General features: G+C 38.6%; 3 protein-coding genes and 4 non-coding genes across 7 annotated transcripts in view; all 7 read right to left on the bottom strand.

Moving 5' to 3' along the window:
- Positions 1–16,966, bottom strand: part of LOC126396068 (uncharacterized) — a 737,953-nt gene that overhangs the window by 570,959 nt on the left and 150,028 nt on the right. The window lies entirely within an intron of this gene.
- On the bottom strand, positions 858–6,087 carry rpl17 (ribosomal protein L17). The gene is made up of 7 exons (XM_050053910.1): positions 6,029–6,087; positions 5,527–5,576; positions 5,304–5,344; positions 3,251–3,385; positions 2,968–3,066; positions 1,111–1,302; positions 858–934 (listed from the first exon to the last, which is right to left on the bottom strand). Exons 2-7 carry the CDS (start codon positions 5,564–5,566, stop codon positions 887–889), a joined length of 555 nt encoding a protein of 184 aa, XP_049909867.1. The 5' UTR covers positions 5,567–5,576; positions 6,029–6,087; the 3' UTR covers positions 858–886.
- On the bottom strand, positions 1,002–1,069 carry LOC126396111 (small nucleolar RNA SNORD58). Its single transcript, XR_007570523.1, has one exon. It is a non-coding gene; the product is annotated as a small nucleolar RNA SNORD58 (small nucleolar RNA).
- LOC126396113 (small nucleolar RNA SNORD58) lies at positions 2,686–2,752 on the bottom strand. Its single transcript, XR_007570525.1, has one exon. It is a non-coding gene; the product is annotated as a small nucleolar RNA SNORD58 (small nucleolar RNA).
- LOC126396109 (small nucleolar RNA SNORD58) lies at positions 3,146–3,212 on the bottom strand. Its single transcript, XR_007570522.1, has one exon. It is a non-coding gene; the product is annotated as a small nucleolar RNA SNORD58 (small nucleolar RNA).
- On the bottom strand, positions 5,420–5,487 carry LOC126396112 (small nucleolar RNA SNORD58). The gene has a single exon (XR_007570524.1). It is a non-coding gene; the product is annotated as a small nucleolar RNA SNORD58 (small nucleolar RNA).
- mfhas1 (multifunctional ROCO family signaling regulator 1) overlaps positions 7,795–16,966 on the bottom strand; it is a 34,892-nt gene continuing 25,720 nt past the window's right edge. The window contains exons 2-3 of the mRNA XM_050053817.1: positions 11,968–12,241; positions 7,795–10,000 (exon numbers count right to left, since the gene is read on the bottom strand). Of these exons, the coding sequence (XP_049909774.1) occupies positions 12,111–12,241 (131 nt within the window). The 3' untranslated portion in view covers positions 7,795–10,000; positions 11,968–12,110. The remainder of the gene's footprint in view (positions 10,001–11,967; positions 12,242–16,966) is intronic.

The raw sequence follows: 16,966 nt of genomic DNA, 5'->3' as shown, positions 1-16,966 counted from the left end.
ATATGCCCATTCAAAGTTTGACATTTCAATGGGTTGCTATAGCGCCCCCCTTTGGCCAGTTGATGTAATATTGCTTCATTGGCATCCTCCCATGACCCTCTACCACTGTGCCAAATTTCACATGGATTGACCAAGTCAGTGAGGAGAAAAACGTGGAACACACACACACACACACACACACCTCATCATTATATAGTCAGATACTGATCAGGCTCTACTTTACCAAACAGATCAGAGAAATCAAACTGCACACCAAACAAACTCTGATGCTTTTTGGATAAATTGTAAATTCTCTCTCCTGAGAAACAGTTTTGAAGAACAAAGGAGAAAATACTGAAAAAGAAAAACACACCTGTGACTCTGAGTGAACCTGGAGACGCCACATGTGCGAAACACACCCTCAATAAAATCAGCGTCTCAGGTCAGTGTGCCGTGGTTTGTGATTTTATCTATAAGTTGTATTTTCATACATTGTTTGAGTAAATGTACTTAGTTACATTCCACCACTGCAGCAGTATTATTGTGAAATGGGCCAGTCTGTGTGATGAAGTACCGAAAGTACACAAGTACATGTTAATACTCAGAGTTCTGTGCTTTTACTCAAACGCAGGATTTTTACTTGTAACAGTATTTTTAAGACCATTGTTTTAGTACTTCTTCCACTGCTGGTCTGTTCCCAGTTACTGTGACTGGTGACAGATGTGTGAACACATGAGTCTGATGGTACAAGTATAAACTGATATTAACAGATGATGAAGTAAAAGTAAAACCTTCAGTCGTTTGTTACAAACTGAAAATATGAACGATCGTGTCAGTTTTCTCTGATGGAGTGAAAACAAAGACGACAGAGACTCAACTTATATAACGAGTTCAGTTTTATTCATATTCACTCCCGTGACATGAGCTTCTGCTTCTTCAGCTTCTTCTGTGAAACCTGCAGGACAAAACTCAGGGTTAGAAACGCATCGGTCAAACAGGAAGTCAGCGTGTGTTAAAGGTCAGCTGCTCAGGTTGTAACAGTTTGTTTTCATGGTTCATCCAAAGGTGTCCTAAGATGTCATCACTGCAGCCATGCTGTATCACAGGGTGTGTGTGTGTGTGTGTGTGTACCTTCTTCTTCTGGGCCACCTCCTCCTCTGGTTTGGGGACGATCTGCTCCTTCTCAGTCAGGATCATCTCGATGTGGCAGGGGGAGCTCATGTAGGGGTTGATGCGGCCGTGGGCGCGGTAGGTGCGCCTCCTCATCTTGGGGGCCTTGTTGACCTGGATGTGCTCAATGACCAGAGAGTCCACGTCCAGACCCTGAGACCAGAACAGACCGGGAGACGGGTCAGAGACACCTGAACATGTCAGTCACTCAGTACACAGCTACAGTGATGAAACAACACCAGCATCAGATGGACTGTATTCATAGTTCATCAGTCAGTGAGAATGTGTGTGTGACACTTTTCTCTGACGTTCTAAAACGGTTTTCGAATCTTCGGTCTGAGCTGGACTTTAACGCAGAGACCACCGTCAGTCCTTCAGTGTCTCGTCCTCTGAACGCCACAGGACGGAGACCGCCACTCTGAACTGAATCATCTCACATCCTGTCTGCTATTCACCTCGCTTTGTTCTTTAACAGTCAGATTATATTTCTGTTCATCACCTGTATGCAGTGTTACTGCCTCTGAATCTAAACGAGTGTGAGACTCGTTCGTCAGCGACAACGCTCTTACAACTGTTGTTCACTTGACAGTTAACCGTGACTTTTGCTAGCGTGACGTTAGCTTTCTGGCTAACAGCTGGTCAGAAAGTCACATCTAAAGTTCGTCCTATTTACTGGAGCAGTGCGTAACATTTCCACTGCAGAAGAATCCTGTGAGGTGACAGATTGTTCCAGGTGTTACTTAAACTCTCAGGTGTTACCATGGAAACTTGACTTGTAGATAAAACGTCACATTTTGACTGCGAAACACATGAAAATCTAAATGAATCATCTTAATGTTTTTACTTTGAAAGTGACCAGTGTGAGCAAGATGGTGCCCGACACGAGGTGTTCAGGATCAGGAACTGATTGGCTTCACGCCTCCATGTCGGCCATCAATTCTGATCCTGAACACCTCGTGTCCTTTCGCTTAATGAGACCTTCCTGATGACGTGAGCTCGACATTGTGTTTCTCTCAGTGCTGCCCTAAACACTTTGAGCACTCGTCTTGACAAACTCCTTCAGCCAAGCAGCGGAACAAAACACTGAGGAACATCTTCGTCACCAACGCAGCCAGATGTTCAAACTTCTGACAAATCCAGTTCTTAACAGTGAAACAATCTTTTCCTCAAAGAAACTCAGTGAGGTCGTTTTAGCAAAATATTACACACAAAAATGATTTGTCTCAGAGGACGCTCCAATATGTTTTTAAAAGATACTGATTTTAAAAAAAATTTAAGTCAAAAACTATAAATCAGATTCACACATTTAATTTCTGGACTGTTTGAAACAGCAGCGAGTCCAGACTGACGTCATCACCAGGACAATGATCCCTCACCTGTCACACTCAGTGTTTCAGCAGAACTGTGTCACCTTCACTGCCGTCAGACACAGTATGAAATCTAACAACTAAACATTTGTGTATCCGGTATAAACACTGACGCAGGCCGACACGAGCGTCACGTTCCCGACATTAAGTGTGACTCAGTGACGATCAGATCGCTCAGATTCAACGTTTTATTTTCATGGTTAATACAAAGGTGTCCTAAATGGTCATCACTGCGATCTGCATCACCTGAGTCACATGATCCAAATACAGGAAGTCCTTCGCTCTGATGCAACACGACCACACTCTGTTTTAGTCAGACCTCACACAACCCTGCTTCATTATATCTGAACTGTCCCTTTAAGCTGTAACTGGAGGTGATGTAACAGGTGCAGACATCAGGCGTCTCAGCGTCGTGCAGAAACAGAGCTACATGAAGTCATGTGGAGCGTACCTTGAGCTCAGCGTTGCTCTCAGCGTTCTTGAGCATGTGCAGGAGGAACTCAGCACTCTTCTTGGGCCAGCGTCCCTGAGTCCAGCCGAACTGTTTGGCCTGTAAACAACAACAACAACAACAAGTCAGAAGAGGTGTTTCTCCCTCCAGATAAACTCCACTGAGTTCATGCATCAAAGCTGCTCAGATCAAAAGATTAGTTTCATCTTGAATCCAAAGGTGTCCTAAGATGGTCATCACGGCAGCTCTAACACCAACGTGTGGCTCTGCGGTCGCAGCTCACCTGGGCGCACCGTCCGACGCCTCCGTTGTAGCGACGGAAAGGGACACACTGGTGCTTGACGATGACGTCCCTCAGGTACTTGTTAGCCTTGCGGATGTGCATTCCCTTGATGGCCTGGGCTGTCTCACGGGTGTTCTGGTGACAAAAACAAGCACACACAAACCATCAGCACCCAGATAATAGTAGAGACACCTGAGACTCAGGTACTGCTCAAAAGGTTCAAGGAAAACCTTTTAAAAACCCTATTTTGACGCGAAGATGCAAAATGACACGCAGCTCAAACTGTTCCACGTGATACACAATATGTCAGTGCACGTGAACAGGAACATTAGTGGAACAGTAATTTTCATTTGTGACGTGAACAGCTTAGTAGGAATTAGGGTTGACACGGTATGAGACTTTCATGGTTCGATAACTGTCTCAAAATCTGTTTCATGGTGTCACAGTATTATCATTCAGAATTTAAACAAAAGGGTCATTTTTGGTTAAACTAACTTTTTATTCTTGTATTTAAAACTTGAAACAGATTTTCTGACGAGTTGCATTTTCCCCGGATCAGATACGCAAATGTACACGGTGCAATAACTGTCAATTTTAATTCCACAGTACTTCTTGAAACCAGTAATTAGCCAGACCCTTATTTCCTAAAGGTGCTGACACACCAAACCGACATCAAAGAACTAGCGGCGATGAAAGCCAACTGTTGCGTCGTCTACGTCGCCTCACGTCGCCCTGTGTCAGTTGCATTTGAACACACTACACGGACTACATCCGACGGCCAAGTAGCACGTACGTTCTGCGCCTGCGTGAGAGAGAGCGGAGTGAGAGAGTGGTACATCCTGTCAGCCGAGGGGTTTCCTATCTGTGCAGCCGAGCACCGCAGCACCTCCACGGACTATTACATCCAGACGGTCCCGGTGTTTCCTCCGCAGGCTCCACTTCACTCAGCTGCCCGATAAACCCGCTGCTTCTTCCCACTTTAACCTGAATAACAAACCAGGGCTCGGTGCTCCGGTTGGATCCAAACGGAGAGCCGGGGCTAGCTCAGAGACTAGCGGAGGCTAACTGGCTGTGCTTCCCTCCGGTCATGCTGCGGCTAACGCTCCGCTAGCCGCTCCCAGCTAGCTCCGGTTTGTTATTCAGGTTAAAGTGTGAAGAAGCAGCGGGTCTGTGGGGCAGCTGAGTGAAGTGGAGCCTGAGGAGGAAGCACCGGTTAGCCCCGGTTTCACTACAGGCAGATTCACTCGCTACAGGGGCGAGGAAATAAAACCTGAACAGCCAATCACAGTGATCTCTCTCACTGACAAGCTCCGCCACCGATTCAACATGCTCAATCGGCTGAAAAGCCGCCAACGCCAAAGTGCCGACGGTGCGGGACACACCGCAAAAACTAGGGCGACAGACGCTCACAGACGGCCGACCGTCAGCTTGGTGTGTCAGGGCCTTAAAGGACACTGCATCAATGGATTTCAGCACCACAGTTAAAGAGTCTCCATCAGATCACTCATTGAAGTTAAGAAATGACTTGTTGTGAACACTGATAGACATTATTCACCTGTAACATGTGACAGTAAGGTTTGTCTGTAACAGTATTATGTGATGTGTCTGTTGCTGTAATATAATGTTTCAACTTGTTTTACAAGATGTATTTTATTATATTTTTATTTTTCCAGGATGCTTTTAACAGCTGGCAAAGGGAGTGCCAATGAAAACTTGCCTTTCAGCTCATTCTGGTGCATTAACATTTGTTAAAATGTCCTTTAATGCACACTGTACCTTTTCTTATCTCATTGCACTGCTTTTTCTGATTAAGGGCAAAAAACTGAATATTTTGAGCATGTAAATGTGGTCAGTGTCTTCAGATGTGAGAGGGTTTCACATGTTGGTCTTTAAGTGTCACAAGTGTTAAAGTTTCTGACACTAACCTGAGCTGCAGTATGAAGCATCATAATTACAAAGACATGATTATATCAGAGCAGCTGGTGCATTAATCTCCAGCCACATACGCTGGTCTGTTAGTGACACATGTGACAGTTTAATTCAGACTTCTTACCTTGAAGTGAACCCGGAGGTTGGAGCCCCTCGACTTGCATGCTGCAAACACAACATAGACCTCATTAACCTCAGATCCTTTAGATATATATACACTGAATATATTAAATCAATGCAGCAGCTCAGATCTTTCTGAGTTATTTTCATGTGTAATCCAAAGGTGTCCTAAGAAGTCATCACAGCCGCCATGTTGTTCAACACCCAAACATTTCAATATTACTCACATTTAGTCGGGTTCTCGGGGTCGAGAGAGTAGCGGACCATTTTCAGATATCTGTGAAATCAGAAATACATTAAATTAATATAAAGACAGTGACTTAAACCCTCCTCATGACTGCTGTTAGCATTAGCTCATGCTAGCTTCAGGTTCGGCTCTGATAACAGCCATTAATACTCAAAGAATTACGACAAACTTCAGGTAACGCTATGAAACACACACGACACATGTACTGCGGAGAAATGAGCGTTTTAACTCTGCAGTTTGGTGCAGTTATATTAACACACAGAACCAACATGGCGGAACGCTTCAGTCACAGCGACCAAACCGGCATCCTCACTAACATTAGATTAACACAGAATTCCCGCCTCCAAACTCAGAAATCTAACTTCATCTGAAGTGTTTAAGGTTTGTTAATAAAACGCAGCGAGTTATAAAAGCAGGATGGTGAAGTTTTAAATAAGATTTAAAGCAGATTGTTGTCTTCATATGCGGGACTTGTCTCCTACCTCTGAGGCCGCGGAAGGAAGAGGAAGAGCCGGGGACAGAGCTCCTCTTCTTCTGCCTCTGCACAGGTTTACCGCCCCCTGCCGGTCAGGAGGAGGAGCTACATGAGTGCGTCACTGCTGTGATGCTGTGATCACACAGCAGGTGGCGCTGTTTCTACTTTTTGTTATTTATTTTTAAAAAAAATTTTTTAACCAATAATATGATATAAACGGTGATATTTAACACAAATAAACAAACAGTAGAATAAATGAAAATGTAAACATATATACATTCATACAAAAAATACCTACATTTTTTCTTTTTTCTTTATTTATTTTATGATTTAATTTTATTATTTATCATTGTATTTATTTTATGATTTAATTTTATTATTTATCATTGTATTTATTAGATATTGCTTTTTATTTTTTAATTTATTTTATCTATTTTATTATTTTTATTTTTTGATGTAATGTCAACATATGAACATTGCCCCACATTTTATTATCTATTAAGTTATTGATGTTATTTGTTATTGTTTATTTAAAAAATAATGAACAAATATAATAAGTCTGATAATATAATGAATGAATATTTGCTTCATATTCAAATAAAACATTATTACAACAGTTGTGCAGTTTCATTTAAATCCAGGTGTGTACAGTGTGTGTCCATTATATTGTTGTGACACAGTGTTGATTCACTGAGTGACTGCAGGTGAACTGAGGACCTGAATGAAGCCTGAAGATGTGTCTCCGGTAATCTGTGTTAACAATATACAGTCTGTGCAAACTGATCTGTTAAACTACTGTTGCTGCAGTTAATGTACAAGAAACAAACAAACTTAAAGAGGCTTTATATTTAGATGATTAATAATTCATTATGTGCTTACATTAGAACTAAAAATCAATCAACAGAATATTAATTTCAAGTCATTTTTAAAGCCAAAGCAAAAAACTCTCCTGTTTTAACTTACTTTTATAAATGTCTCAGGTTTTTTCTTTTTCCTGTTTTGATGGTTGGACAAACTTAGAAAATCCTAACAGACAAATGTTCAGTGTTTTCTGACATTTTATAGGCTGTAAAATTAAAACTATCCTGGCAGGAAACACAGTGATATCGCCGTAAAAAAAAAAAAAAAAAAATTAAAATGAATGTTTCATAGCACTGTCCTGGCAGGAGACACAGTGATATCACCGTAAAATAAAAAATACAAAATTAAAATTAAATAAATAAAAATAAAATACATTTTTCGTGGCACTATCCTGGCAGGAAACACAGTGATATCGCCGTAAAAAAAATAAAGTGTTTTTTGTTTTTGTTTTTGTTTTTGTTTTTTTAAATGAATGTTACATAGCACTGCCCTGGCAGGAGACACAGTGATAGCACCGTAAAAAATAAATAAAATAAAATAAAACAAAGTTTTCGTGGCACTGTCCTGGCATCGATGTTGTAAAAAAACAAAAAAAAACAACAAAAGAAAAACAAAAACCAAAAAACCCCAACTCTCTTCATGGCACTATCCTGGCAGGAAACGCAGCGATGTCTACATATAAAAACAACCACTTGTGTTGTTGGTGTTGACCAGCGGTCTGCAGCTTGGCAGGTGTCTCTCCTCGCTGTCACACCATCCTCCATCACCTCCACCTCCTGATGACAGTCACTTTAGAAACATTGATGTATTAAACGTATGAAACGTACCTGTGTTTTACAGAGACGTACAGTGGCAACATTTTCATGTGTTCAGATGCACTGTGTAAAACAAAGACAGCAGAGTTCAGTGGTACTAAAGCCAGTTATTGGTTTATTTGGTATTTCATGTTGTCCTGTGAGATGTTGGAACCAGCTACATATAAAACCCCGTGTGCACTCTCACAGTGAGTCATGCACAACATTGCACTGTAAATAAAGTCAAAGCTCAAAGAGTGGCGACACCTCGTGTCAACATACAAAAATAAAGATATTATTTACATCGGACAAAAAAAATCCCCTCGACACAGTTCAGTGAAAAAAACATCCAGAAATGAATCTGAAGAGACGGGGTGAGGTGAAGCTAACACCTGATGCTCTTTGCCTTCTCGTCCTTCTATGTACAGTCGATAGTCCTGCGGGACGCTGTGGATAAATATCTGATCTCATCTCCACTCAGCTCCCACATCCTTGGCATTAAAGTTCATCTTTGCGTCAGTTCATCTCACGCTCCACCAAACTTCTACACAGAGAAGTGATTTTCTGCTGCAGGAACATCGCACCTCTCTCCTGTTATAATGGAGCTGGAGCTGTGTCACTTAGCATCTGGTTAGCTTAGCTCGGCTAAACAGCAGCTGTCAGCTGAGTTCAACCTGACTGTTGCTCTGGTTCCGCTGAGCTCAGGTAGAATACGTGATCTTATTCAACCCCAATAAGTGAAATGTCATCTTAACAACATATATGTTATTGTTTTATGTTTAATTTGGTTTAAATGTCCCCATTTTCAGTCTTTATGCTAAACTAAGCTAACCAGCTACTGGCTGAAAAAAGTCACAAAACTCCCTTCAAAAAACTGTGATTTTAATTTTCCTCATTCTGTCTCAACATTACATATTGAAATCGAAATGTCATTTTAACTCATTCACATTTGTCATTGTTTTATGTTTAATTTGGTTACACAGTCCCCCTGGGTCCAGTCTACATGCTAAGCTAAACAAAGCTAACCAGCTGCTGGCTGAAGAAAGTCACAAAACTCCCTTCAAAAATCTGTGATTTTAATTTGCCCCACTGTGTCTGGACATTACATATTGATACTGAACACTCATCTTAACTCATTCACATTTGTTATTGCTTTATGTTTAATTCGGCTAAACTTTCCCTGTTTCATGTCTTTATGCTAAGCTAAACTAAGCTAACCAGCTGCTGGATGAAGAAATAACAAAACTCCATTCAAAAATCTGCAATTTTAATTTTCCTTGCTGTCTCTGGACATTACTGACATGTCATTTTAACTTATACATATTTGTTATTGTTTTAGGTTAAATTGGGCTACAATTTGCCCTGGTTCCAGTCTATATGCTAAGCTAAGCTAACCAGGTCCTGGCTGAAGAAAGTCACAAATCTCCCTTTAAAAATGTGTGATTTTACTTTTCCTCGCTGTGTCTTCACAGTAAACAATGATACTTAATCATCATTTTAACTTATTTATATTTGTTTACGTTATATGTTTAATTTGGCTACAGTTTCCCTCTGTTTACAGCCATTATGCTAAGCTAAACTAACCACCTGCTGGCTGTAGCCTCATTGACTGTACAGATGTGAAACTTAGAATCCCTTAAGCCAGTCCACACTGTCTCTGGACCTTACATATTGATACTGAAACGTTATCTTATTTATATGTGTCACATTTTGTTTAATTCGGCTAAAGTTTCCCTCTGTTTCCAGTCTTTATGCTAAGCTAAGCTAACCAGCTGCTGGCTGTAGCTTCATATATAGCATGCAGACATTGGAGTGGTGTCTATCTGAACAGCTGGGATTTAAACCTCTCAATAAATCTGAAATCACAGCTAAGCTCCCGACACAGCCCCACCTCCAAACCTGAAATGTAGGCCCAGAGAAATATTTACACATCGTTGCAGTTCCTCTTCTTGCACTGAAATTCAACACATTTTCATGCTGTCACACTTTACACAAAGAGCCGGGGTCACACATTTAAACATACTGCAGATTATTTCAGTCCAGTAAAAAGCTCCGAGGTGACACTTGGCAGAAATCTGGCCCACGATTAAACAAGTTTCTCAGCGTTAAAAACAAGTTTGTACTTTTGCTTCATCGTGTAGAAATGATTCAAAGAGTCTTTTCAGAGTTCAAAATAAAAAATCATCTTATTGTCCAGAGACTGAGAGACGTGTGAACCATGGTGGGTCAGTAAAGGGACGAGGCCTCGCTGATGCTACAGTTTGTGCTCCTTAAATACTGTTCGATGTCCACGTGATGACACATCAGAGACACAGCCGAACAACCTGCAACATGAGAAGACATATTAAATTAATATACGAAGAAATTAACAGCACAGAAAGTATTACACATAATCAGTCCCGCTGGAGATATTCAGGATTTCTCACAAATAAAATGACCATAACTACGTAATTTTACATTGTGTTCATAACATGACAACGTCCAACCATGTTTCTTTGACTAAACTTAACCAACGTAACTTTACATTACGTACATAACGTGATGACATCCAACCATGCCTCTTTTTCTAAAACTAACATACATAACTTTACCATGTATGTAACTTTATGTTAAGTATGTTACGTTATAATGTCCAACTATTTTCCCTTCCAAAATCTAGCCTATGTAACTTTATGTAAAGTACATAACGTAACGTTCTTTGCCTAAACTTAACCCACAAAACTTTTCTTTCCTGAACGTAACCTAACTTTACTTTCGTAAACCTAACTTAAGTATCTTTATGTTATGTTATTTCATGTTAAGTCCATAATGTGACAACATTCAACCGTTTTTCTTTTCCTAAACCGAAACTACGTAACTTTGCATTCAGAACATAATTTTAAGAACGTAACATGATGATGTCCAACCATGTTTCTTTTCCAAAACCTAACCTCTGTAACTTTATGTTAAGTACGTAACTTTACATTACGTAAATAATGTGATGACGTCCAACCATGTTTCTTTTCCTAAACGTAATATTCGTAACTTTACTTTTATAAATCTAATCTATGAAACCTTTCTTTCTTAAACCTAAGTAATTTTACGTTAAATATTAAATTTTATGTTACGTACAAAACATGATCATGTCCAACCAATTTTTCGTTTCCGAAACCTAACCTACGTAACTTTATGTTAAGTATGTAACTTTATGTTAAGTCCATAATGTGATGATGTCTCACCATTTTTCTTTTCTGAAACCTAACCTACGTAAATTTACATTAAGTACATAACTTTGCTTAAAGTACATAACATGACGATGCCCAGCCAGGTTTCTTTGCCTAAATTTAACCTGTTTAACTTTTCCTTTCGAAACCGAACCTATGTCACTTTCTGTTAAGTATGTAACTTTACGTTATGTACACAACGTGATAGCGTCCAACCATGTTGCTTGTCCTAAACTAAACTACGTAACTTTATGTTAAGAACATAATTTTAAGTTAAGTGTGTAACATGACGATGTCCAACCATGTTTCTTTTCCTACTCCTACATAACTTTATGTTAAGAATGTAACTGTATGTTTAGTACATAACGTGATGATGTCCAACCATTTTTCTTTTATCAAAAACTACCACATGTAACTTTACGTTAAGTACATAACATGACGATGCTCAACCATGTTCCTTTGCCTAAACTTAACCTATGTAACTTTTCTTTCCTAAACCTTACCAACGTAACTTTATGTTAAGTATATATTTTACATTACATATGTAACATGTTAACGTCCAATCATATTTCTTTTCCTACACCTAAGCTATGTAACTTTGTGTTAAGTACATAATGTGATAATGTCCAACCATGTTTCTTTTCCTAACCCTTACCAGACTGGCAGGAGCACTAATCTGTGAGATGCTAATTCATTAGCTATCATACGTCTGTATGTATGGGAATACACTGCAGATGTAGGTTAAATTCTTGTCTCTGATTGGCTTGCTCCTGCTCTGATCTCACATGTGATTAATCATGTGATCACTCAGAGCTGCTGTTAAATGTGTCTGCATGAACTTGTCTCATTAGAAGAAATATTTTAGTCCTCAGCTGCGTGTTCGCTGAGATTTGTCGTTCTCAGATGAATGACAAATATTTAAAAAGTATAAATAACATTTCTGTTTCTTTGTTTATATTATTATTATTGCCATTGTTATAATTTGTTATTCAGTTATTCCTCTAAGATAAGTGTGGACTATACCACATGTATGTTCATCTGGCAGTAGAGTAAAAAGTGAAAGTGTGACTGCGGTCCAGAGTACGTACATGTGAGGCAGTGATCCAGCGTGCTGCCTTCAGGAGGTTCAGTTCAGTGTGGTGGGGGCATGAAGCAGGCTGACAGAGGGGGGGTGTACAGGTGGAGGTGGAGGCTCTGGTGAAACAGTGAGACGAGCCGGCCCCCCCTCGGATCACTTGAGACAGGGGCTGAGCACGGTGGGTGTCGGAGGGTAAACCAGAGCCACGTTGACCCGCTCCGAGCCGTTCTTTGGACAGATGATCTCGGTCAGACCGTCGGGCCTCGGCTGGCTCAGCAGCTCACCTGCAACACAACCACACCGACAGGTCATCAGGATGTTTTACCATCTCAGCATCAGTGAACATGAACACTTCACTCTGACTTAGTGCTGCAGAGTCACATGAGGCCCAGCAGGGGGCGCAGAGTCCTTCTGTTTAAACAACAGGGGTTTGGCTTCACCATAAAAAATAATACAGAGCAAATAATGAAATAAAGTCTAAATAATTTTATATTTATACAAAATAAAAGTGTTTATTTCAGTGTAACATACAATAACTGCTCTCAGACCGGGAAGAAAGTTTAATTGAAACCATTGTGAAGATGATGTGTATTTTAATTTGTGGGGTAAATTTAAGGAAAAGTTTAAAGAATTCAAACAAAATTTTTTTTAAAAAAGGAGTAGTGATAAGGACGGGTTGGCAGAATGGCGTGAGGTAATTTGTCTTATTATTTAGGTTATATCTACATAATATATATATAACATTTTTATTTCATTTTTTAAATTTAATTTCTTTTAATGTTTTTATTTTTTGTTGTGGGGGCACATCATTATCTCATACTAGAATGTGTTTGTTTCCTGGGGGTGAAAAAAAAAATGTGTATACAGATTTTCTTAAATGTGAAACTAATAAACAAGGTGGGAAAATAAATAAATACAATTAAAAATATATATATATATATAAAATAAACAAATAAAATAATATATAATTTTTTTTATCATAGTATATTTTACAGGAAAATGATTTAAAATTAATAGTAAAATATATGAGGTTGTAAAGAATGAGTAGGGCGATATGACTATTTCCTGCTCCTATTCAGAGACATGTAAATATTAAATAATATTTAATTATGTTATTTATGAGAATTTGCTTTAGGATAACTGTTGATTTTATTTGTTTCTCTCGTTCAGTGTTTTTTCCTTTAATTTATTTTAATTTTAACATGTTTTAAATAAATAAACCAAATCAAATTCACATCAAATAAGTACATGTCTACAAGTTACTGTTTATATTGTTTTACTCTATTCTAATTTAAATATTTGTATATATGTTCTATGTGTGTGTAGCGTGACGGAGAAACAAACTTCACTGCATCGCTGTGTGGTAAAATGACAAATTAATATAAAAATATGACAATAAATTTGAAATACATGAACACTAATAATAAAATAGATGTTTTTGTATGTGCTTAAAATGTCCCATTGTTTGCTCACAGTTAAAATGCTGTTAGAAGGAGGAGGAGGTGTGTTTAGGAAAAAGCCTAACTTAATCTTGCTGTCTGTAAAAGACTGTGTGATATTTTTAGCTTCCTGTTTAACACTGTTTCTGTACGTGTGTCTGTTTCCACCGTGTCCCTGCTGAGGTCATGTTTCAATGGGAAAATTTCACATCCACACATTCACCAACACATCCTGAGTGACTGTGCACACAGCCGGGAAACACGCTAACCCTTTCATAGAGCCACAGCTAACACAGTCTCCAGGACTTAGACACCCCCAAAATCAGGAAACAGGCAAAGAAAATCAGTGCAGACCATCACACCCAGGACGTACACAGTTTCATCTTCTCCACACTGGGAGGTGCTGACGAGTGAACGTCAACAAACCAGACTGAGAAAGATCTGAGATCAATAAAGTTCAAATTCATAGTTAAACTTTAGTTAGTAGTTATTCAACTGTTAACACATAATGTAAACCTATAAATAGTTGATCATTTGGGTGTAAACCATCTATTTTTTTTTAATGATTAACATTTTATTAAGTTTTTGGGAGACATGAAAATACCAACAAACAGAGAGCAAGAAATAAATTACAAATAAACAAATCTGTAAAGGCCCCTAAGCACTGCAACACCCCTCTGCATCCAATCCCTCCAATAAAAGGAGCATTTACCGATTTGAATGTGATTATAAAGCTGCAACTAATGCTTGTGATAATTATTTAATAATTAATCATGTGTTCAAGTGTTCACACACCTACATCATCATTAACATCATCTCAGAACAACTGGATCACACAGACTGAACACCGGACACACTGATCTACAGCCTCGGGATTATCCTGCGTTTAATACCTCCTTTTATCAGATCAATAATACCCTGAATTTGTTTATTATCTCTGCAGATTTACACAGATTCAGATGATGAAATCAAATGTTGTTGTGGCAGCTGTTTATGGTGACCTGCCATATTTTGGAGCAGATCAATGCAGAGACTCCAAAGTAATTCTTCTGGTTTATAATCTCACTGTGATCCCAGATTAACATGCCGCGTGCTCATTTATAATATCACGAGTCTAGTTTGTTATCAGGTATATTCAATTTGTTTTGTTGTGTCAACAATAATAATAATAATAATAATAATAATAATAATAATAATGACATGTGACTAAAAACAAATGTATCAGGCCTTAATAATAACCTGAATTCAGTTAATACTTAAATCCATACACCAAAGCACGTTAGCTAGCTAGCTACATATTTCGTCAAAATTGGGTTAATACAATAATCCGACTTTTAGGCATCTGTTATAAAAATATTAAACATTTTAAAATATTATACAAAGAACATTTCAATGGAAAAAGACTGTAAAATAATCACAAACAGCTAAAGCAAGAGAGCTAGCATACATCAAGATATGTGAGTTAGCCTCGGCTAGCCTTAGCTGAAGCTAAAGCTACATTTACTTGGTGTTTCTCCCTCGCTGTTAAATGTAACTGAACCATTTTATAAATCAACATCTGCAGATGTTTCTTACACATAACTAAATTAGGCTAAATCAAGTTTTAATAGATAAAAAACCTCCTGCTAAACAAGTTCTGCTACAAGCTAACACTTAGCACAGCATCAGTAACAGCCATAGCTTTGGCGTTATTTGTGTAATTTGGTGGTTAAGCTACCTTTAAATCACATTTAAATTGATGCAATTGTAGATTAACATTGATTTTAATGTAGCTGTTGAGTTAGTCATGGCTAGCCTTAGCTAAAGACAATACTAAACTTAATTTTCATCTGCTTATATACGTAACGAAACAATTTTATTAAAACATCTACAGTTGGTTTTACGACTAAATTAGACAAAATTAAGTTAAAAGTGAAAAGAAAACTCCTGCTAAACTACTTCTGCTACAAGCTAACGTTACTAGCTAAGCATTCTGGGGGGTTTTTGTAGCTTAGCTTTGATGGTGTGATCTGGTGGTTAAGATAAAGTCAAACATTTAAATGTATTCAACTGTAGATTATTGATTTTAATATGAGTATTGTTAGATGCATTGACAGACAGCTGAACAGTTATATATAATCCCTATGAATTATAGGCCGTAATTCAGATTTTGTAGATTCTGTTTTATCCAGTGCCGTTTCTGTATTTAATATTTTATGTAGGTTTCACAGCAGTAAAGGCTTTTATTAATATATTATTAGCCTATCAGAGCCAAAAGGAACCTGAATCCATGATGAATTCTGCATAGTGGGTTTTCTTCTTTTCTTTTTTGTTTGTAATGTGACAGACGATAGAAAACACTCTTGGCTTAATATGACTTAAATACATATGATTGCACATTGTCTTGTTCAGTAGAACCAAGGCTGTTTGAATGTGAAGGAACATTTGATGTGAATAAAGATTTATGATGGATTATATCACCTACATGTGGAATAGTTGATGTTTGGCCCATGCATTGACTCCAACGGCAACATTAACGTTTTTTGGCAATTTACTGAAATGACAACGTTAAGATTTTTTTGGGAGGTCAGTCCCAATGGGCAGGTGACACCCAAACCTGATGCCTCATTTTGTTCGTAGAGACCAGGACTACTGATACGTTGACTTATCAGTGTGATACACAGCACATAAATACTTAAAACAGGTCAAAGAGTTAGACGTACTGTGCCTCTGTACACACTTAGAAGTGACGTCATCTGTTATTATCCTCTGAATAAAGACATTAATAAAGCCTTATCATCCTGTCAGTTTCATGTGACTCAGACAGGTGTTGCACAGGTGAAGGACCCGCTGTGAGAAATGTCTGACTGTTTGCTCTCTGCTAAACCAACAAGATAAGCAGCAGGTTTTGTTTGATAAATAAAGGCTCTCTTTCAGTCTGCAGCAGCACTTAAACCATCAGGATTATTGATCCTCGCTGTTCTCTCTGCACGTCTGAGGTCTGTCTGTCACTGCATTACCTCAGGCTGATGATCAGCTCGTGCATCTTTAGAGGAGAACTTTTTGTGTCTGATATTTTCACCTGGGTGACTTTTTTCAGCCCTGAATAAGTACATGTAGGGACTTTTATTTTTATGCATTTTTACAATAGAATTTACAAGAAACTAATACTTTTACTTAAAAGTACAGAGTGACTTTTTCGACAACATTATGAAAGGATCCCTACAGAGATAGAGCTTTGTGTTAAAGAGTAAGATCCTTTTTGTTTAAACAGAAACAGCCCTGAAATCACCATCACCAAACCCACCAGACTCCATAATGTTGTCAGACACTTCAGCCCTGTTTCCACCCAGCAGTTCAGTTCAGTTCAGTTCAGTTTGGTGTTGTTTCTGCCTCCACAGTGAGAGTTGTGGATGGTACCAACAGAAGCGTTCCTTAGCGTCCCCATGTTTGGTCCCCCCTCTGTTGGGGTACCTAGCACACAGATCTGGTACTAAAAGGTGGAGCTAGAAACCCTGCAGTCTGATTGGTCAGTAGAGGACGGTCACTCTGGTTTTATGTAACCTCTGTTCATACATCAGTAAACTACAA

This window comes from Epinephelus moara, chromosome 9 (genome assembly GCF_006386435.1).
Source record: "Epinephelus moara isolate mb chromosome 9, YSFRI_EMoa_1.0, whole genome shotgun sequence".
Taxonomy (NCBI): domain Eukaryota; kingdom Metazoa; phylum Chordata; class Actinopteri; order Perciformes; family Serranidae; genus Epinephelus; species Epinephelus moara.
The sequence above is the reverse complement of the archived record's forward strand: the minus strand, read 5'-3'. Positions and strand labels throughout refer to the sequence as shown.